General features: G+C 38.4%; 1 protein-coding gene across 1 annotated transcript in view; it reads right to left on the reverse strand.

Moving 5' to 3' along the window:
- Positions 1-225: 225 nt before the first annotated feature.
- Positions 226-21,075, reverse strand: part of LOC145898149 (uncharacterized) — a 50,317-nt gene continuing 29,467 nt past the window's right edge. Inside the window, exons 76-137 of the mRNA XM_082986584.1 lie at positions 20,931-21,044; positions 20,523-20,633; positions 20,146-20,259; positions 19,972-20,082; positions 19,519-19,632; positions 18,039-18,152; positions 17,864-17,974; positions 17,598-17,711; positions 17,395-17,508; positions 17,227-17,340; positions 16,961-17,074; positions 16,790-16,900; positions 16,516-16,629; positions 16,174-16,287; positions 15,766-15,876; positions 15,389-15,502; positions 15,215-15,325; positions 14,762-14,875; positions 13,269-13,382; positions 13,094-13,204; positions 12,828-12,941; positions 12,625-12,738; positions 12,457-12,570; positions 12,191-12,304; positions 12,020-12,130; positions 11,746-11,859; positions 11,398-11,511; positions 10,887-11,000; positions 10,712-10,822; positions 10,446-10,559; positions 10,243-10,356; positions 10,075-10,188; positions 9,809-9,922; positions 9,638-9,748; positions 9,185-9,298; positions 8,858-8,971; positions 8,683-8,793; positions 8,417-8,530; positions 8,214-8,327; positions 8,046-8,159; positions 7,780-7,893; positions 7,609-7,719; positions 7,356-7,469; positions 7,029-7,142; positions 6,852-6,962; positions 6,456-6,569; positions 6,250-6,363; positions 5,899-6,015; positions 5,728-5,835; positions 5,556-5,668; positions 5,051-5,197; positions 4,903-4,979; positions 4,358-4,472; positions 3,941-4,159; positions 3,600-3,719; positions 3,311-3,451; positions 2,988-3,097; positions 2,397-2,604; positions 2,040-2,169; positions 1,427-1,587; positions 990-1,160; positions 226-769 (exon numbers count right to left, since the gene is read on the reverse strand). Of these exons, the coding sequence (XP_082842710.1) occupies positions 587-769; positions 990-1,160; positions 1,427-1,587; positions 2,040-2,169; positions 2,397-2,604; positions 2,988-3,097; positions 3,311-3,451; positions 3,600-3,719; positions 3,941-4,159; positions 4,358-4,472; positions 4,903-4,979; positions 5,051-5,197; positions 5,556-5,668; positions 5,728-5,835; positions 5,899-6,015; positions 6,250-6,363; positions 6,456-6,569; positions 6,852-6,962; positions 7,029-7,142; positions 7,356-7,469; positions 7,609-7,719; positions 7,780-7,893; positions 8,046-8,159; positions 8,214-8,327; positions 8,417-8,530; positions 8,683-8,793; positions 8,858-8,971; positions 9,185-9,298; positions 9,638-9,748; positions 9,809-9,922; positions 10,075-10,188; positions 10,243-10,356; positions 10,446-10,559; positions 10,712-10,822; positions 10,887-11,000; positions 11,398-11,511; positions 11,746-11,859; positions 12,020-12,130; positions 12,191-12,304; positions 12,457-12,570; positions 12,625-12,738; positions 12,828-12,941; positions 13,094-13,204; positions 13,269-13,382; positions 14,762-14,875; positions 15,215-15,325; positions 15,389-15,502; positions 15,766-15,876; positions 16,174-16,287; positions 16,516-16,629; positions 16,790-16,900; positions 16,961-17,074; positions 17,227-17,340; positions 17,395-17,508; positions 17,598-17,711; positions 17,864-17,974; positions 18,039-18,152; positions 19,519-19,632; positions 19,972-20,082; positions 20,146-20,259; positions 20,523-20,633; positions 20,931-21,044 (7,439 nt within the window). The 3' untranslated portion in view covers positions 226-586. The remainder of the gene's footprint in view (positions 770-989; positions 1,161-1,426; positions 1,588-2,039; positions 2,170-2,396; positions 2,605-2,987; positions 3,098-3,310; positions 3,452-3,599; positions 3,720-3,940; positions 4,160-4,357; positions 4,473-4,902; positions 4,980-5,050; positions 5,198-5,555; positions 5,669-5,727; positions 5,836-5,898; positions 6,016-6,249; positions 6,364-6,455; positions 6,570-6,851; positions 6,963-7,028; positions 7,143-7,355; positions 7,470-7,608; positions 7,720-7,779; positions 7,894-8,045; positions 8,160-8,213; positions 8,328-8,416; positions 8,531-8,682; positions 8,794-8,857; positions 8,972-9,184; positions 9,299-9,637; positions 9,749-9,808; positions 9,923-10,074; positions 10,189-10,242; positions 10,357-10,445; positions 10,560-10,711; positions 10,823-10,886; positions 11,001-11,397; positions 11,512-11,745; positions 11,860-12,019; positions 12,131-12,190; positions 12,305-12,456; positions 12,571-12,624; positions 12,739-12,827; positions 12,942-13,093; positions 13,205-13,268; positions 13,383-14,761; positions 14,876-15,214; positions 15,326-15,388; positions 15,503-15,765; positions 15,877-16,173; positions 16,288-16,515; positions 16,630-16,789; positions 16,901-16,960; positions 17,075-17,226; positions 17,341-17,394; positions 17,509-17,597; positions 17,712-17,863; positions 17,975-18,038; positions 18,153-19,518; positions 19,633-19,971; positions 20,083-20,145; positions 20,260-20,522; positions 20,634-20,930; positions 21,045-21,075) is intronic.

Raw genomic sequence — 21,075 nt, forward strand, 5'->3', positions numbered from 1 at the left:
TCCTAGAATACACAAGTATATAATTTTAAGCATTTCAAATAAAACCCCGGTCTTAATTTTGGAACCAGGTCCTGATATTGGAAGTAATACTACCTCAGTTATTTTCTTCAATACAAACTGCTTTCAGAACTTTTTGTTTAAAATGCTGCAGGTAAATCAAATTGTCTAGCAACTGATATGTTCCGATAACAAACTGCGAAAACTTTATGTATTAGTGGTAGTTGTATTAGTCTTAGTCTTTTGTTTTAATGGTTTGGATAGTTATGTAAAGACAGAAAAATACAGACAAGCAAGAAAAAATTTCACATGAAATATCCGCATGCGTATCGAACTTTAATTACACAGCTTCAATTTTTAATTCAGGGAATTTATTTTTTTGTGAAGTTTTGCTTAGGTTTCCACCCTATTGAGTCATTTATAAAGGTGCATACGCGATTCACCATTTGTGTACTGTTACAAATTTAATGACCATGCCTTTAAAAATTTCGAATTTAGACAAGAAAGTTTGTACATATAAGTAATGCATTTGCAAACCAAACGTGCAAAAGCATTGTTTGAAATTACATTCATAAAAGCCATTATTTGACTAAAGGTGTGTAGCATCAGTCACAGCTTTGACAGTGGATCTTGACACATGGGTCTTTTTGACGTTAATCGCTCTGTTAACAATTGGAATTCGGCTGCATCCGAGCTTATTCAGTAAAGGATGCAGCCACAAACGACGGACGTTTTCGATTCTCACGCAGTTAAATATAAAAATCAACAGGCCCTGCAAGATAGAAGAATAAAACATGGATTGGAAAGGGTTGTTTTTATAGACACTGAGGATGCTTATTACAAAATCGAAATATATTTGTCTTACATAAACCCACTTCTTGTATTGTTTTTATAAATACTGAGAATGCTTGTTACAAAAGCGAAACATATTTGTCTTACATACCAAGACAGACGGATTCTGTCCAATATGACAACCATCCTAACCTACGTACCTGGCTTGAATTAAACAATGTAAATAACCAGGCCATTGCTGACTGGTAATAAACGTCATTTGCGAAGAGCATAAGTAACCCGAACAACCACGTCAGCCCCATGGATAGAACTAACGTCATCGCAAGCATGAACTCTTGAGTTTTACTGCGCTTTTGTGCTGACGAACGAATCTACAGAAAAATATGTATTGGTTAAATCTTGAACTCTGTATTTAACGGAATGTGTTCGGATATACGAATAAATAACATCGTAATAAGGCACTTAGAACAGATTAGCTGTCAAAACGAACGTTTATTTTCCATTAATTAAGGATTTTGCTGGTTCATGCGCGTAAATATTTCGGGAACACTATTATTTGACAGAGAACAACAAATTTCAGAATTTACACTATTTCATTTTCACATGCACAAAGTTTTCATTTATTTTCAGAGCTGACCTTTTGTTTGTTGCACCTTAAGCTGCTAAAAATTCTGCAGAAAAGAAACAAATTGAATAGCGCGAGCAGTCCGATTGGAAAAAGAAATCCAAAATTCAGGGAGTGACTGTGAAGCCAACATATGTGTCTTGCCCGATAAGCCGACATGAACAGGTTGTCGTCTGCAAGAAAAGCGCCTTTGTTAAATTTGAGTTTGAAGCATATTATTTGTTGGAATTGCTGCGAGCATAAACTTGATTTTACTACCGTGTTTTCAATGATTGTTAGGTTTACAGGCTTCGCAGCCCAGGCATTGCAGCCAAGCAGATCTCGCTCAGACTTTTCGGGGGAAAGTTGCTCATCCAGCTAGGCTGCAATGCCTGGGCTACGAAGCCTGTAAACCTAATGATGTCGATGCGTTAGCTGTGATCGCCAAGTAAGGACCTGCGCCCGTGGGGCGTTCCTGCCAATCATTGCATGAAACATTACTGTGTTTTCAATGATGTTGCAACATCGCTTGATTTGGAAACTTTTACAAGATATACAGAATGCAACAAAAATCTTGGCCTACAATGTTCAAGTAAAAATTTGAATTTATGTTGTGATATGTTAGTTTTGTCAAGCTGTTTCATACCTTCTCTGTAGTTTTGGTTGTCAACGTAGAGAATGGTAACGCCGCTGTGCACAGCTACTATTATTAGAGGAACTACGTATGACGCAATAGCTGATGCAATGCGCACTTTATCCCCTGACCCTTGCATCACCTGCAAACGCAATTAGATTCAACCATGGTATGGGTCGTATGGCTTGCGTTTCTCAAATAAAGAAAAACAAGCAACTTCTGCGAAATTTTGATAATTTTATGCCATTGTAAAGGTTATAAAAATGCTAAAACGCAACATTTTTCGTAGCGTTACATTTAAGCAGATTTAAATTACAACGCAAGATAAAGCAAACAACGACAGTTTGGAATTCAAAACGAAATGTTGACCTTAACCAATGCATTGTAGAGATCAAGGGCGTTTGCGGACATCCAGAACCAGGTTGCCAGCAGGAAAAAATGCAGAAGGACTGTGACCAAATAACAAACGGTTCTATCTCCAACCATGTTCGATCCAGCAAGAAACAAGATATTGACAAAGAGAAGACAAACGCACACGTTTAGAAGGAACACGGTTGGCTTCTTTACCCGGAGTGACCTTAAAAATATATTTTTGTTTAAAACAGTGAGATAAAACAGGTAGCATAATATCATGTTCCCTTTCATGAAAGTTTGTAGCATTTAACGATGCAACGCATCACGAGAATGCAATACTGTGGACAATTAATTTATACACGTTTTTTGTCATTTGTGTGTAAAAAAATCTTCCATTTGTCTTATCGTTTCAGACCCAAGGAAGTGATACAACAAACGAAAGTAAAATGGTGACAATACACTAACAAGGTGTGTTTCAGAGTATAACCCCAAGAGAAGATTTAATTGAAATGTGCCCAGCATAGACTCAAACTACAAAATGCAAAAACAAGATGATTGTAATTGTACATTATAACAACAGCATTGCAAACAAAATAGAATACTAACCGTATGCTACTGTATATCATAATAGTCACGGTTGATCCAAGCGTCGAAAGAATGCATCCAACCCATGAGACTGTGTTTAGTTCCGCTGCTGATGGCAGAACGACAGAGCTCTGCAATAAATTTTTGTTAACCTTCGCAGTAAATCGATAAGAAAACAATACAGCAAGGTAGACATTCCGATGTGAAAATCCATGCATTCGCTCGAACTGGAATTTATTGAACTCTTCTAAGTTGCCCCAATGCAAAACAAGTTGATGCCGTTTTGACAATCAACACTTTTTGGTCCGGTTATTGGTAAATTTGCCAAGTCATTGTTTACTTACAATAATCATTGCAAAGTTTGCAAGGGTCTTGCAATCACAACGTGGTCTGGATGTGTTGAACACTTGCACCAGTCTGCATTTACCCGGAGACCAACGAAAGTTCGAGTCCAAGCTAACACATTGAGTCCGTGTGACGGTTTCCTGCAAAATTATTAACCCAAAATATTGGATCTTGTTTTTAAATGCTGAGGGTCAATACGGAAGAAGCAAAGCCGATGTTTGGTCATCCAAAACCTTGATGTAACGCTTACAGACATTCAATCCAGCAGGTTTATTTTATTCAACTTACCAATAACGGGTTGCCTTCTAAAGTGACTGAACCTTGCTTTTCTGACACGTTGTTAAAGGTAGTTGCAGTATCCGGAACCGTATCAGAAGTAGTATAATCGCGAATGTTGGCTGCTATTATCTGCAGCAAACGAAGTGTCATGGTGATTTAGATCAATGCATGTACTCACGTTTTATACTTGAAAGCTTACCAATTAAAGTCATTTGCGAAAATACTTAATAATAATGGTGGAACACGAAATAGCGGTGATTTTTTGACGTTATTAACAAAACACAGTCTTGACGCCAGTGTGAGCTCAAACTAAAGTGATGTTAATCTATTAAATCTGGAGTAGAACTAACCTGGCTTAGTTTTCCTTTTCCTTTAGGGTGAAGCATGTCGTTTTCGTATAAAATAAACGAAATTCTTAAGTTGTCGGTGCCAAGCTGACTTGCTGCACTTTCTAGAAGCTTGGCAGGCAATAAACTGCTCACCGATGGCTCGTAAGGCACTCCAAATTTATCAAGCGGTCGGAAAGGCGTATCGACGAATTGTGTCCCTACTCTAGCAACAGCTGCAACCTAAATACATGTGCAATAACTCTTTAATATTAGGTTATTTTCTCTGCTATGGTGCTCAAATGCGGGACCAATAAAATTATATGACATAGTTTGACAATTGTATGCACTTTTCTACAATTTAATTAATGCAATGCGATTCTGCAAAGATAAACATGGCACAACCTTCTCTATTCTGGTCCATTTGTTATGGTTATTTACCTGCAAAGTTTGCTGCTTGGTTTGAAGGGTTAGGGTGCTGTTGTTGGGTATAATAACCCGATCACTAAAATTTTGAAGTGTTTGCAGTAATAGTTGCTTACGTCTTGTAGAATCACTGTCAAAGATTTATTACCATGTTTGAAAGACATATTTTAAGTATTTGGGAATGGTGTAAATGATCGCGTATTGCTCAAGAAAAATTGGGAAGCACAATGGCGCCATGTTGATATTGTTAACAAACACTACAGGCTTGTCGCAATATTGTTATACATATATAAGTAAAGTAAAATCTAATCTCTAAAGTGGACAGAATCTAGCCCCTGATCTGGCACTGTCTTAAAACCAGCGACAGCAATTATAGCGGATAGCACAGCAATTATAGCTGATTCTATTTGAATGAGGTAGCTTCGAGTGCTTTATTGCATTTTAGTTGCAGAAACTGATGATGCCTTTGTAGGCGAAATCGATTTTTCATATTTCAAAAATAAACCGACTGACGGTAATCAGAAACACTTGGTTTCAAACATTAGCTATAAGTAAAATACTTTGTTTCATTTTGTGACAGTGAACCTGAAACTTGATCAATCGCCACCAAAGCACCAAGAAGGATTGTTGGCGTAATCTACAATGAACAAACATATGTAAGCTCTCGACATGTTACCCAATTAAAATATATTTAAAACTTGATCGCACGTTGACATTAACTGGATCCAGAAGGCTGATGCGGATAATTGTGTCCACTACTGCGTTGGCTTCACTTGCGGTAATGTTTGTTGATTGGGTTGTTAGTAGTCGTAACACTGTTATCACGTTTGCTACAGCCTCAGTTGTGGGAGCAACCTGAAACATCCACCACTGTTACTTTAAAGCGTATTTCTTATCACTTGCACAGGCTGATTCCTGTAGTCACTTTTGACATTTTCTCTATTTCTTATCAGAACAGAAATATTTTATGAAACATCAATAAAAGCGAGTGCACTGTAAATATGAGGATATCACGATTCGGTGTTCACAAAGCTACAATTTAAAAATACAAAATCAATTACATTGAAAAACGTAATGGATTAGGCTCGCATGTATTGTCGACGCTATTCCTTGAAAGAGTTTTTTCTGTTGGAACGCAGGCTTGTAAATAATACAGTTTAAAATGCTAAAAACAAAATTTGTATTCAGCAACGAGGGAAAAAAACGTTTTTACCTGAATTTGTGAGACGGATGACAAGTTTTGTGAGCACGCCACCACGCGGATGTTTTGAAGCTTTGCTGAAGATGTTTCAGTTCGCAAACAGCTGGCTGTGGCTTTTGCCCTACCTATATCACAATATACACAACGCAATACTGGACAACCGAAATTCCGAAGATATATTTACCATTGAGGCATGTTTCATTTGAAACAGGTATTTCTCCAAGGCTTGAACGCGGAAAATTGTATGTAGCATTTGAAGTTGGATCAAAAACTGATCCAGAAGAACAGAAAGCTAAAACGAGCAAAAGGTTATAGGGAGTATTTTGTCGTCTTTTCGTTGTCACAAAGGACTTACGTTGGCAGTGAAAACCATTCCCTTCAAAATTGCTGTTGCACTCACAGCGATACGACGAAGAGGTTGGTATACACAAAGCGTTGCTATGGCAACTTGCATTCCGGCAAACGTCAATTTCTGTAACAAACAGGTTACGGCTATTATTAAATCGGTGCAAAGGCGTACAAAGTAATTGGAATACGTGGTAAATTTTCAAATCTCAAAGAGATCAGTTTGTGAGTATTTGTAGTCTGTGTACCTTGAATTATAACAAAATGGGCACTTTGTTTTGAATTAACGTTTCTTTATGTCATTGAATGGCCTTGAAAAGAAAACGTTGTCAATTTTGCTACAGACATAACGAAATCTTACCAGTTAAACAGTTGATACCCGTAAAGCTCGCAAGGCACTCGCATTTGTATCCGTTTACTAATCTCATACAAGTTCCTTGGTTCAGACATGGCGACGACAAACATTCGTTTATTTCTAGAATACACAGATTTATTATCAAATGATTTTAGTTAGGAGCAAATTTCTTCTACTAGCCGTTTGTTGTGTCTGGTAAGCTCAACACTAACCTATAGAACAGTTCTTTCCGCTGAATCCTGGAGCACAAGTGCAGTTGAAGTTGTTTGGAAGATTTGTACAATTTCCACCATTAGCGCACGGCGATGAGATGCACTCATTAATATCTATATGGACACCACGAATTACAGCCAACACAAAAAAGTACTATAGTCCATTACTGTGTTTGTAATCAGCCACTGCATGCCACCATATGATAAAAATTGGTAATTTAAAATCCCCTATTACGATGTATGGTAATTTGTACTGGTGTGCAATCACCATGAAAATGAACAATTAACGTCAAAATCGGTTATTTGAATACTTGTTGTACTGGACGATACGTTTCTTGTAATAATGCAGGTTTGTCGATCAAGCCTATACTTCCTATAAAAACACTACGTTAATACCAATCGAACAATTTTCTCCCGTGAATCCCGGGACACAGGTGCACATGTAGTCGTTCACCAAATCCGAACATTTTCCGTGAACACATGGATCCGAGGAGCAGTCATTTATATCTGAATAAACATTTAACAATCAATAGTTGCGCGACAATTGTCCGAAGAAATGTTGCGGAAATATACCTGTGGAACAATTCTTGTCTGTGTATCCGACAGAGCAGACGCACTCATAATCTGCCACCATATCACTACACGTTGAGTTGTTCTGACACGGAAGTTGTTCGCAATCGTCTATATCTGACAAATATTTACAAAATGTCACATATTAAAACTCATTTAAGGACTATAAGGTTCACAGGCTTCGCAGCCAGGGCATTTTGCTATGCGAAAATATGGTATTACTTTTGCATCACTTAAGGAGTAAATATATTTTTTTGTCAATTCTAATGGCTATTATTTTACTTTTTATAGCGTTTGTTAAGCAGCAGCTATTAGGGTTTGCAAAATTACCTGAAGAACAATTTTTCCCGGTGTATCCAACCTCGCATGTGCATTTATAATCGTTGATAAGGTCAGTACAATTTCCATGAAATTCACAAGGCATGGGTATACAGTCATCAATATCTGAAAAAGTATTGATAAATTCTTCATACGCCGTTAACAATTCATAGCGAAATGAGCGAGCGTAGAATATAAAATAAAATTTGCGTTTTTTACAGAATTACAGCGAAAGCACAGTTGAGTATAGAACACTATATCTTACCGACTGAGCAATTTCTTCCAGTGTATCCAGGGTTGCAAGTGCAAGTGTAGTTGTTTACCAAATCTGTGCAGCTTCCATTGGCACATGGTTCAGGTATGCACTCGTCAATATCTGCAAATTATAAAAATAAGATAAAAAAGTTTTTCCACTATATTTTGTTTTTCCAATTACTCGTGGAGCAGTTTTTATCAGTGTAGCCGGGTTGACAGTCACAACTGTAGTTAGTTATCAAGTCGGTGCAGGTGGAGTTATGTTTGCAAGGAGATGGATGGCATTCATTTATATCTATAAAAGAGTGTAAAATACTGAAATACGTTCATCTACTCTATCTTTTAGTGAAGCAAATTGGACAAAAATCAGTCTACATTCATCCGAACGATGCTACGTTTATCGAATTTCATTTTTTACGTTACGTAGTTTCCATAAATCCAACTCACCAATCGAGCAGTTCTTCCCAGTATATCCTGCTGAGCAGGAACACACATGGTCGTTGACCAAATCCGAGCAGTTTCCATTATGGTGACATGGGTCCGGCGAACAATCGTTTATGTCTAAGAACAAAGAGTAATACTAAATGCCGCCCCTAGGCATCTTAACCTCTATACCTGTTGAGCAGTTCTTGTCTGTATATCCAGCAAGACAAACACATTGATAATCTGCTACTTTGTCGATACACGTTGAGTTGTGTAGGCATGGGAGTGGTTCACAGTTGTTAATATCTATAAGCGAAAGTTCAACACGTTTACACCACTTTTTGGTTACCGCAAGGCAACAGTTTGATTTAAAGAGGAAGTCAAATTATTCTTACTTATTGAACAGTTTCTTCCAGTGTAACCAACGTCGCACGAACAGTTGTAATCATTATTCAAATCAGTGCAATTACCGTGGGCCCCACAGGGAATTGGGTTGCACTCGTCAATATCTAGAAGATGTACAAATTGTGATGGCCTGTTACGTACTACGAAAGGGTCATCGAAACCGGCCTTCGACAATTACTAAATGGTGATAATTTCGTTCTGGTTGCAAATAGTCGCGTTACTTAAGTACTGGTAACCTGTTTAAATTCATCCTTACCAATGGAACAATTTCTTCCTGTGTAACCTGGGGTACATATGCAAGTGTGATTGTTCACCAAATCAGTACAATTACCGTAAACACATGGTTCTGGAATGCATTCGTTGATATCTGCAATGGATGTTTAGGTTCTGTTTCTTGTATTAGCTTGTAGTTAAACAAATTTCACACTAACTTGTCGAGCAATTCTTGTCGGTGTAGCCAGGTAGACAGATACAATTATAATCAGCTATAAGATCGCTGCATGTTGATCCATGTTGACAAGGCAGTGGATCGCAGTCGTTTATGTCTACAGAAAGGTTTCGTGTTGGCCGTTAGGGCGTGAAAATTATCGCAATATAAGTGAATTATTTTGTAAGAAAGACAGAAGGAAAAATACTAATTAACTGTGACATTCCACCTCGAGGCACACTGTGCACATAAGTACAATGCATAGTCTGATTTAGGCGTAACATTTACTAGGAATATCATTATACCACGATACGCGTTTTGTTACACTTACTTATTGAACAACTCTTTCCTGCGTAGCCTGCACTACATGAGCAGTTGAAGTCGTTCATCAGATCAGTGCAATTTCCACTGTGGTGGCAAGGGTTACAATCGCACTCGTTTATATCTTCCAGTAAAAAAGAGGTTTTGTGAGAAGATTTAATTGAAAATGTAAGGTCATAAACGTGATCACAGAACTAAGTTGCAGCAATAGTGGCGACTTCATTTTATCGTGTTTATTGTTTCCGCTTCAGCCTTAAATTACTTAGTATTTTCGGTTAGGCGTAGGAATACATTCGTCAATATCTGAAAAATATTAGCGACTATGTCATATCCAATCTACACTTTATGAGGAATAGGCCTTCTGACACTGAGTGATCGCTTAGCCAACAAGAACATTTGGTGCTTTAACACAATCGCACAGGTAAAGTGAAATCATGTCAGAACACGGTTCACAAACACTTACCAACTGAGCAATTTCTTCCAGTGTATCCAGGGTTGCAAGTGCAAGTGTAGTTGTTTACCAAATCTGTGCAGCTTCCATTGGCACATGGTTCAGGTATGCACTCGTCAATATCTGCAAATTATAAAAATAAGATAAACAAGTTTTTCCACTATATTTTGTTTTTCCAATTACTCGTGGAGCAGTTTTTATCAGTGTAGCCGGGTAGACAGTCACAACTGTAGTTAGTTATCAAGTCGGTGCAGGTGGAGTTATGTTTGCAAGGAGATGGATGGCATTCATTGATATCTATAAAAGAGTGTATAATACTGAAATACGTTCATCTACTCTATCTTTTAGTGAAGCAAATTGGACAAAAATCAGTCTACATTCACCCGAACGATGCTATGTTTATCAAATTTCGTTTTTTACGTTACGTAGTTTCCATAAATCCAACTCACCAATCGAGCAATTCTTCCCAGTATATCCTGCTGAGCAGGAACACACATAGTCGTTGACCAAATCCGAGCAGTTTCCATTATGGTGACATGGATCCAGCGAACAATCGTTTATGTCTAAGAACAAAGAGTAATACTAAATGCCGCCCCTGGGCATCTTAACCTCTATACCTGTTGAGCAGTTCTTGTCTGTATATCCAGGTAGACAAACACATTGATAATCTGCTACTTTGTCGATACACGTTGAGTTGTGTAGGCATGGGAGTGGTTCACAGTCGTTAATATCTATAAACGAAAGTTCAACACGTTTACACCACTTTTTGGTTAACGCAAGGCAACAGTTTGATGTAAAGAGGAAGTCAAATTATTCTTACTTATTGAACAGTTTCTTCCAGTGTAACCAACGTCGCACGAACAGTTGTAATCATTAATCAAATCAGTGCAATTGCCGTTGACCCCACAGGGAATTGGGTTGCACTCGTCAATATCTAGAAGATGTACAAGTTGTGATGGCCTGTTACGTACTACGAAAGGGTCATCGAAACCGGCCTTCGACAATTACTAAATGGTGATAATTTCGTTCTGGTTGCAAATAGTCGCGTTACTTAAGTACTGATAACCTGTTTAAAGTCATCCTTACCAATGGAACAATTTCTTCCTGTGTAGCCTGGGGTACATGTGCAAGTGTAATTGTTCACCCAATCAGTACAATTACCGTAAACACATGGTTCTGGAATGCATTCGTTGATATCTGCAATGGATGTTTAGGTTCTGTTTCTTGTATTAGCTTGTAGTTAAACAAATTTCACACTAACTTGTCGAGCAATTCTTGTCGGTGTAGCCAGGTAGACAGATACAATTATAATCAGCTATAAGATCGCTGCATGTTGATCCATGATGACAAGGCAGTGGATCGCAGTCGTTTATGTCTACAGGAAGGTTTCGTGTTGGCCGTTAGGGCGTGAAAATTATCGCAATATAAGTGAAGAATTTTGTAAGTAAGACAGAAGGAAACATACTAATTAACTGTGACATTCCACCTCGAGGTTGGATGTCGCCCAAAAACACAAAACCTCATCCAATGTGGAAAATACTACTACACTGGGTCTCAAAGTTTTCGCCAAACTTCACATATAAGTCTGTGTACAACAGAAATCTGTGCGACTTTAACGGTTAAGGTGTGATTAGGGCAACCACTTGTTAATTTTAGTTACATATTTGAATTGAAATACCATCGCACAGATTTCTATGTTGCACAGGTTTACGTTGATCAAGTCTGGCGAAAATTTTGTGACCCGCTGTAATAGTATCTTCCATCCAATGTACCTGTTGAACAATTCTTATCTGTGTATCCAGGGAGACAAACGCACTGATAATCTGCCACCATATCACTACACGTTGAGTTGTTCTGGCACGGAAGTGGTTCGCAGTCGTTAATGTCTGTTCACAAAAATAAATAAACAAACAAATAAATTCTGCCGCTTTTCCATGCGAAAGCATTTTTTTCGTTTTGATTAAATCATCGAATTTTGAACTACTCTGTAAGTGCAATGGACATAAAATTTGCAGCAATACAATTCTTATTTTCGTTACAACAAACATAGGTGTGTAGTTGGCAGCGTAATAAATCTGTCAAAACTTCAAAAATTCAGTAACAAGGCAATGTTTTTTTACTTGTTGAACAATTTCTTCCAGTGTACCCAGCATCGCATGTACATTGGTAATCGTTAATAAGGTCTGTACAGTTTCCGCTAGATCCACAAGGCGTAGGAATGCATTCGTCAATATCTGAAAAGTATTAGCGAATATGTCATATCCAATCTACACTTTATGAGGAATAGGCCTTCTGACACTGAGTGATCGCTTAGCCAACAAGAACATTTGGTGTTTTAACACAATCGCACAAGTAAAGTGAAATCATGTTAGAGCACGGTTGACAAACACTTACCAACTGAGCAATTTCTTCCAGTGTATCCAGGGTTGCAAGTGCAAGTGTAGTTGTTTACCAAATCTGTGCAGCTTCCATTTGCACATGGTTCAGGTATGCACTCGTCAATATCTGCAAATTATAAAAATAAGATAAAAAAGTTTTTCCACTATATTTTGTTTTTCCAATTACTCGTGGAGCAGTTTTTATCAGTGTAGCCGGGTTGACAGTCACAACTGTAGTTAGTTATCAAGTCGGTGCAGGTGGAGTTATGTTTGCAAGGAGATGGATGGCATTCATTGATATCTATAAAAGAGTGTATAATACTGAAATACGTTCATCTACTCTATCTTTTAGTGAAGCAAATTGGACAAAAATCAGTCTACATTCATCCGAACGATGCTACGTTTATCGAATTTCGTTTTTTACGTTACGTAGTTTCCATAAATCCAACTCACCAATCGAGCAGTTCTTCCCAGTATATCCTGCTGAGCAGGAACACACATAGTCGTTGACCAAATCCGAGCAGTTTCCATTATGGTGACATGGGTCCGGCGAACAATCGTTTATGTCTAAGAACAAAGAGTAATACTAAATGCCGCCCCTAGGCATCTTAGCCTCTAAACCTGTTGAGCAGTTCTTGTCTGTATATCCAGGTAGACAAACACATTGATAACCTGCTACTTTGTCGATACACGTTGAGTTGTGTAGGCATGGGAGTGGTTCACAGTCGTTAATATCTATAAGCGAAAGTTCAACACGTTTACACAACTTTTTGGTTTACGCAAGGCAACAGTTTGATTTGAAGAGGAAGTCAAATTATTCTTACTTATTGAACAGTTTCTTCCAGTGTAACCAACGTCGCACGAACAGTTGTAATCATTAATCAAATCAGTGCAATTGCCGTGGGCCCCACAAGGAATTGGGTTGCACTCGTCAATATCTAGAAGATGTACAAATTGTGATGGCCTGTTACGTATTACGAAAGGGTCATCGAAACCGGCCTTCGACAATTACTAAATCGTGATAATTTCGTTCTGGTTGCAAATAGTCGCGTTACTTAAGTACTGATAACCTGTTTAAAGTCATCCTTACCAATGGAACAATTTCTTCCTGTGTAACCTGGGGTACATGTGCAAGTGTAATTGTTCACCAAATCAGTACAATTACCGTAAACACATGGTTCTGGAATGCATTCGTTGATATCTGCAATGGATGTTTAGGTTCTGTTTCTTGTATTAGCTTGTAGTTAAACAGATTTCACACTAACTTGTCGAGCAATTCTTGTCGGTGTAGCCAGGTAGACAGATACAATTATAATCAGCTATAAGATCGCTGCATGTTGATCCATGTTGACAAGGCAGTGGATCGCAGTCGTTTATGTCTGCAGGAAGGTTTCGTGTTGGCCGTTAGGGCGTGAAAATTATCGCAATATAAGTGAACTATTTTGTAAGTAAGACAGAAGGAAAAATACTTATTAACTATGACATTCCACCTCGAGGCACACTGTGCACATAAGTACAATGCATATCGTTACAGCGAGAAATGACTTGTATGTGCTTTCTTTCCCTGTTTCTAGTTCATGTCAGTGATCTGACTTCATTGACTATGACGTAACAAGGCACTTACCATGATTGGTTAGAAATTCAAAAACGTAACAATGCGTGTTATGTCATTAGTGTCGCAATCTTGTGCTCAGTGTTGCCAGTTGGGCGCTTTTTACGCCCAATTGGGCGTGTTGTCTTGGGTGTTTGCGCTTTTTTATTGCACCTTGCGCTTTGGGCGCATTTGGGCGTGTTTAAGAAATTTAAAAATTTGATAATTAACTCATTAATTAGGTAACTAAACGCTGTTTCAGCCGTATTTAAAATACTGCAAACTGACCACACAACGAAATATGACGTCATAATCATATTGCAATGACGACTGTGATCAAAATAATGAGTGTTACAGGTGTTGCGTCCTGCTCATGGTCTTAGTTTACGGTTTAAGTGTTCAACCATAAGCATAAAATGACCGTTGGTGTACGTAACTGATATGTGTCAACTTCATTAACATTGGGCGCATTTGGGCGTGTTGTTTTTCCAGAAATTGGCGCTTTTGGGCGTGTTGTAACAAAAAATTAGGCGCTTTTGGTAAAAAAAATCTGGCAACACTGCTTGTGCTGACCACGTTTTACAGTTTCTTTCTGTGCTGTAAGCAGCAGTTTCAATTGCCGCAGTTCATAGTTGATCCAATTTAGTTTTGGAAATGTTTGTTCTAACATCAGTGTTTTATGTGTAGCTATAAAAACATGAAAGTTAATTTAACTGAAATGCTGAAACGTCTTAGTCCGTCAAAGTGCCTGTAATTCAGTCCTGGACTCCTAACAAGTTGGTACGTAATTGAATGCGTAAATTGTGTTAGTTAAATGTCGCGATAATATTTGTGTATGAGTTAAGAGGTGTTGACTTTCTTAATGTAACATATTTCTTTGTGTAAGTTTATCGGCCATATTGAATGTGCGTATTATTGCCGATTGTGACACGTTTCTGTTCGTTTAACAGAGAACCAATGCTGTTGTGCAAGCGAGGAGGAATTTGTATCCGAAAAGGCAGGCAGTGTTGCGTTCAAACAAATTACGAAACCCCCTAGTGCGGCGGTCGGTGCAGATCCAGGTTGCAGAGATTTTGAGTTAATTACGGCCGCTACACATAGTCTGATTTAGGCGTAACATGTACTAGGAATATCATTATACCACGATACGCATTTTGTTACACTTACTTATTGAACAACTCTTTCCTGCGTAGCCTGCACTACATGAGCAGTTGAAGTCGTTCATCAGATCAGTGCAATTTCCACTGTGGTGGCAAGGGTTACAATCGCACTCGTTTATATCTTCCAGTAAAAAAGAGGTTTTGTGAGAAGATTTAATTGAAAATGTAAGGTCATAAACGTGATCACTAAACTAAGTTGCAGCAATAGTGGCGACTTGATTTTATCCTGTTTATTGTTTCCGCTTCAGTCTTAAATTACTTAGTATTTTCGGTTAGGCGTAGGAATACATTCGTCAATATCTGAAAAATATTAGCGACTATGTCATATCCAATCCACACTTTATGAGGAATAGGCCTTCCGACACTGAGTGATCGTTTAGCCAACAAGAACATTTGGTGCTTTAACACAATCGCACAAGTAAAGTGAAATCATGTTAGAGCACGGTTCACAAACACTTACCAACTGAGCAATTTCTTCCAGTGTATCCAGGGTTGCAAGTGCAAGTGTAGTTGTTCACCAAATCTGTGCAGTTTCCATTGATACAGACTTCAGGTATACATTCGTCAATATCTGAAACGAACATCGTAAAAGAATAGAAGATATTTACACGGAAATTTTATGAATTAAACTCACCCGTAGAGCAGTTTTTATCAGTGTAGCCGGGCAGACAAACACAACTGTAGTTGGCTATCAGGTCGTTGCAAGTGGAGTTATGCATGCAAGGGTATGGATCACATTCGTTAATATCTATGAAATGGTGTTTGTAAATAATATTGAAAAAATTCGAATAAATGGGGGTTGATCGTATTAGTGAATTTCTAAAATTAATTTTTTGGTGGTAAAACCCGCCTTGTGCTATGCATTTTGATCGAGGCATAATTTGTACGACAATTAAATACATACCAGTCGCCATTTGCAAATACGCTTGAGTAGCCTAATTTTAACCGAGACATTACTTGCAACATGTATTTTCTCAGTTATATTGTGCAGATACCATTAAACTTTCTCACCAATCGAGCAGTTTTTTCCTGTATATCCTAGTGAGCAGGAACATGAATAGTCGTCAACCAAATCCGAGCAGTTACCATGAAGGCATCGGTCCGGCGAACAATCGTTTATATCTGATATTATACACGAGATTGGATGCCGCCCAAAAACACAAAACCTCATCCAATGTGGAAAATACTACTACACTGGGTCTCAAAGTTTTCGCCAAACTTCACGTATAAGTCTGTGTACAACAGAAATCTGTGCGACTTTAACGGTTAAGGTGTGATCAGGGCAACCACCTGTTAATTTTAGTTACATATTTGAATTGAAATACCATCGCACAGATTTCTATGTTGCCCAGGTTTATGTTGATCAAGTCTGGCGAAAATTTTGTGACCCGCTGTAACAGTATCTTCCATCCAATGTACCTGTTGAACAATTCTTATCTGTGTATCCAGGGAGACAAACGCACTGATAATCTGCCACCATATCACTACACGTTGAGTTGTTCTGGCACGGAAGTGGTTCACAGTCGTTAATGTCTGTGCACAAAAACAAATAAACAAATAAATTCTGCCGCTTTTCCATGCGAAAGCATTTTTTCGTTTTGATTAAATCATCGAATTTTGAACTACTCTGCAAGAGCAAGGGACATGAAATTGCAGCAATACAATTCTTATTTTCGTTACAACAAACATAGGTGTGTAGTTGGCAGCGTAATAAATCTGTCAAAACTTCAAAAATTCAGTAACAAGGCAATGTTTTTTTACTTGTTGAACAATTTCTTCCAGTGTACCCAGCATCGCATGTACATTGGTAATCGTTAATAAGGTCTGTACAGTTTCCGCTAGATCCACAAGGCGTAGGAATACATTCGTCAATATCTGAAAAATATTAGCGACTATGTCATATCCAATCCACACTTTATGAGGAATAGGCCTTCTGACACTGAATGATCGCTTAGCCAACAAGAACACTTGGTGCTTTAACACAATCGCACAAGTAAAGTGAAATCATGGTAGAGCACGGTTCACAAACACTTACCGACTGAGCAATTTCTTCCAGTGTATCCAGGGTTGCAAGTGCAAGTGTAGTTGTTTACCAAATCTGTGCAGCTTCCATTGGCACATGGTTCAGGTATGCACTCGTCAATATCTGCAAATTACAAAAATAAGATAAAAAAGTTTTTCCACTATATTTTGTTTTTCCAATTACTCGTGGAGCAGTTTTTATCAGTGTAGCCGGGTTGACAGTCACAACTGTAGTTAGCTATCAAGTCGGTGCAGGTGGAGTTATGTTTGCAAGGAGATGGATGGCATTCATTGATATCTATAAAAGAGTGTATAATACTGAAATACGTTCATCTACTCTATCTTTTAGTGAAGCAAATTGGACAAAAATCAGTCTACATTCATCCGAACGATGCTACGTTTATCGAATTTCGTTTTTTACGTTACGTAGTTTCCATAAATCCAACTCACCAATCGAGCAGTTCTTCCCAGTATATCCTGCTGAGCAGGAACACACATAGTCGTTGACCAAATCCGAGCAGTTTCCATTATGGTGACATGGGTCCGGCGAACAATCGTTTATGTCTAAGAACAAAGAGTAATACTAAATGCCGCCCCTAGGCATCTTAGCCTCTAAACCTGTTGAGCAGTTCTTGTCTGTATATCCAGGTAGACAAACACATTGATAACCTGCTACTTTGTCGATACACGTTGAGTTGTGTAGGCATGGGAGTGGTTCACAGTCGTTAATATCTATAAGCGAAAGTTCAACACGTTTACACAACTTTTTGGTTTACGCAAGGCAACAGTTTGATTTGAAGAGGAAGTCAAATTATTCTTACTTATTGAACAGTTTCTTCCAGTGTAACCAACGTCGCACGAACAGTTGTAATCATTAATCAAATCAGTGCAATTGCCGTGGGCCCCACAAGGAATTGGGTTGCACTCGTCAATATCTAGAAGATGTACAAATTGTGATGGCCTGTTACGTATTACGAAAGGGTCATCGAAACCGGCCTTCGACAATTACTAAATCGTGATAATTTCGTTCTGGTTGCAAATAGTCGCGTTACTTAAGTACTGATAACCTGTTTAAAGTCATCCTTACCAATGGAACAATTTCTTCCTGTGTAACCTGGGGTACATGTGCAAGTGTAATTGTTCACCAAATCAGTACAATTACCGTAAACACATGGTTCTGGAATGCATTCGTTGATATCTGCAATGGATGTTTAGGTTCTGTTTCTTGTATTAGCTTGTAGTTAAACATATTTCACACTAACTTGTCGAGCAATTCTTGTCGGTGTAGCCAGGTAGACAGATACAATTATAATCAGCTATAAGATCGCTGCATGTTGATCCATGTTGACAAGGCAGTGGATCGCAGTCGTTTATGTCTGCAGGAAGGTTTCGTGTTGGCCGTTAGGGCGTGAAAATTATCGCAATATAAGTGAACTATTTTGTAAGTAAGACAGAAGGAAAAATACTTATTAACTATGACATTCCACCTCGAGGCACACTGTGCACATAAGTACAATGCATAGAGTTACAGCGAGAAATGACTTGTATGTGCTTTCTTTCCCTGTTTCTAGTTCATGTCAGTGATCTGACTTCTTTGACTATGACGTAACAAGGCACTTACCATGATTGGTTAGAAATTCAAAAACGTAACAATGCGTGTTATGTCATTAGTGTCGCAATCTTGTGCTGATCACGTTTTACAGTTTCTTTCTGTGCTGTAAGCAGCAGTTTCAGTTGCCGCAGTTCATAGTTGATCCAATTTAGTTTTGGAAATGTTTATTCTAACATTAGTGTTTTATGTGTAGCTATAAAAACATGAAAGTTAATTTAACTGAAATGCTGAAACGTCTTAGTCCGTCAAAGTGCCTGTAATTCAGTCCTGGACTCCTAACAAGTTGGTACGTAATTGAATGTGTAAATTGTGTTAGTTAAATGTCGCGATAATATTTGTGTATGAGTTAAGAAGTTTTGACTTTCTTAATGTAACATATTTCTTTGTGTAAGTTTATCGGCCATATTGAATTTGCGTATTATTGCCGATTGTGACACGTTTCTGTTCGTTTAACAGAGAACCAATGCTGTTGTGCAAGCGAGGAGGAAATTGTATCCGAAAAGGCAGGCAGTGTTGCGTTCAAACAAATTAGGAAACCCCCTAGTGCGGCGGTCGGTGCAGATCCAGGTTGCAGAGATTTTGAGTTAATTACGGCCGCTACTAGTGATGTTCCCAGTTTCAAATTATCCGGCCCGGCCGGATCCGGATAGTTATCAATCAAATCCGGCCGGATAATTTGGATCCGGCAGTTTGTTAACACCGATTCGTGTATTTTATCGGTATGGCAAAAATGTTTGATTGCCAAACAGAATGCTATGTTAAGGTTAGCTTATCATGAGGGGAACAAATAAACGTGGGCATTTATTAATATGGTACAACACGTCACGAAAAACCTTAATAACAAACAACAGAAAAATCTTACGTCGGCGAGAATCACAGACTGGATCCCAAAAACGAGTAATTTGCGAAATGTTTGACCGTTTTTAGGACAAAAATGCTTTCACAACTATCCGGTAAAATTAAGTGTATAATCCGGCCGGGTCCGGGTATTGAAAATTGGTCAATATCCGGCCGGGTCCGGGTACCCGGATCCGGCGCAAGACATCACTAGCCGCTACACATAGTCTGATTTAGGCGTAACATGTACTAGGAATATCATTATACCACGATACGCATTTTGTTACACTTACTTATTGAACAACTCTTTCCTGCGTAGCCTGCACTACATGAGCAGTTGAAGTCGTTCATCAGATCAGTGCAATTTCCACTGTTGTGGCAAGGGTTACAATCGCACTCGTTTATATCTTCCAGTAAAAAAGAGGTTTTGTGAGAAGATTTGATTGAAAATGTAAGGTCATAAACGTGATCACTAAACTAAGTTGCAGCAATAGTGGCGACTTGATTTTATCCTGTTTATTGTTTCCGCTTCAGTCTTAAATTACTTAGTATTTTCGGTTAGGCGTAGGAATACATTCGTCAATATCTGAAAAATATTAGCGACTATGTCATATCCAATCTACACCTTATGAGGAATAGGCCTTCCGACACTGAGTGATCGCTTAGCCAACAAGAACATTTGGTGCTTTAACACAATCGCACAAGTAAAGTGAAATCATGTTAGAGCACGGTTCACAAACACTTACCAACTGAGCAATTTCTTCCAGTGTATCCAGGATTGCAAGTGCAAGTGTAGTTGTTGACCAAATCTGTGCAGTTTCCATTGACACATACTTCAGGTATACATTCGTCAATATCTGAAACGAACATCGAAAAAGAATAGAAGATATTTACACGGAAATTTTATGAATTAAACTCACCCGTAGAGCAGTTTTTATCAGTGTAGCCGGGCAGACAAACACAACTGTAGTTGGCTATCAGGTCGTTGCAAGTGGAGTTATGTATGCAAGGAGATGAATCGCATTCGTTAGTATCTATGAAATGGTGTTTGTACATAATATTTGAAAAAGTGGAATAAACAAGGGGGTTGATCGTATTCGTCAATTTGAAAAAAAACATTTTTGGTGGTAAAACCCGTATTGCTATGCATTTTGATCGAGACATAATTTGTACGACAATTAAACACATACCAGTCGCCATTTGGAAAAATGCTTGAGTAGCCTAATTTTAACCAAGACATTACTTGCAACATGTATTTTCTCAGTTATATTGTGCAGATACCATTAAACTTTCTCACCAATCGAGCAGTTTTTTCCTGTATATCCTGGTGAGCAGGAACATGAATAGTCGTCAACCAAATCCGAGCAGTTACCACGAAGGCATGGGTCCGGCGAACAATCGTTTATATCTGAGATTATACACGAAATTGGATGCCGCCCAAAAACACAAAACCTCATCCAATGTGGAAAATACTACTACACTGGGTCTAAAAGTTTTCGTCAAACTTCACGTATAAGTCTGTGTACAACAGAAATCTGTGCGACTTTAACGGTTAAGGTGTGATCAGGGCAACCACCTGTTAATTTTAGTTACATATTTGAATTGAAATACCATCGCACAGATTTCTATGTTGCCCAGGTTTACGTTGATCAAGTCTGGCGAAAATTTTGTGACCCGCTGTAACAGTATCTTCCATCCAATGTACCTGTTGAACAATTCTTATCTGTGTATCCAGGGAGACAAACGCACTGATAATCTGCCACCATATCACTACACGTTGAGTTGTTCTGGCACGGAAGTGGTTCACAGTCGTTAATGTCTGTGCACAAAAACAAATAAACAAACAAATA

Source organism: Ascidia mentula, chromosome 4, assembly GCF_947561715.1.
Source record: "Ascidia mentula chromosome 4, kaAscMent1.1, whole genome shotgun sequence".
NCBI classification, from domain to species: Eukaryota; Metazoa; Chordata; class Ascidiacea; order Phlebobranchia; family Ascidiidae; genus Ascidia; species Ascidia mentula.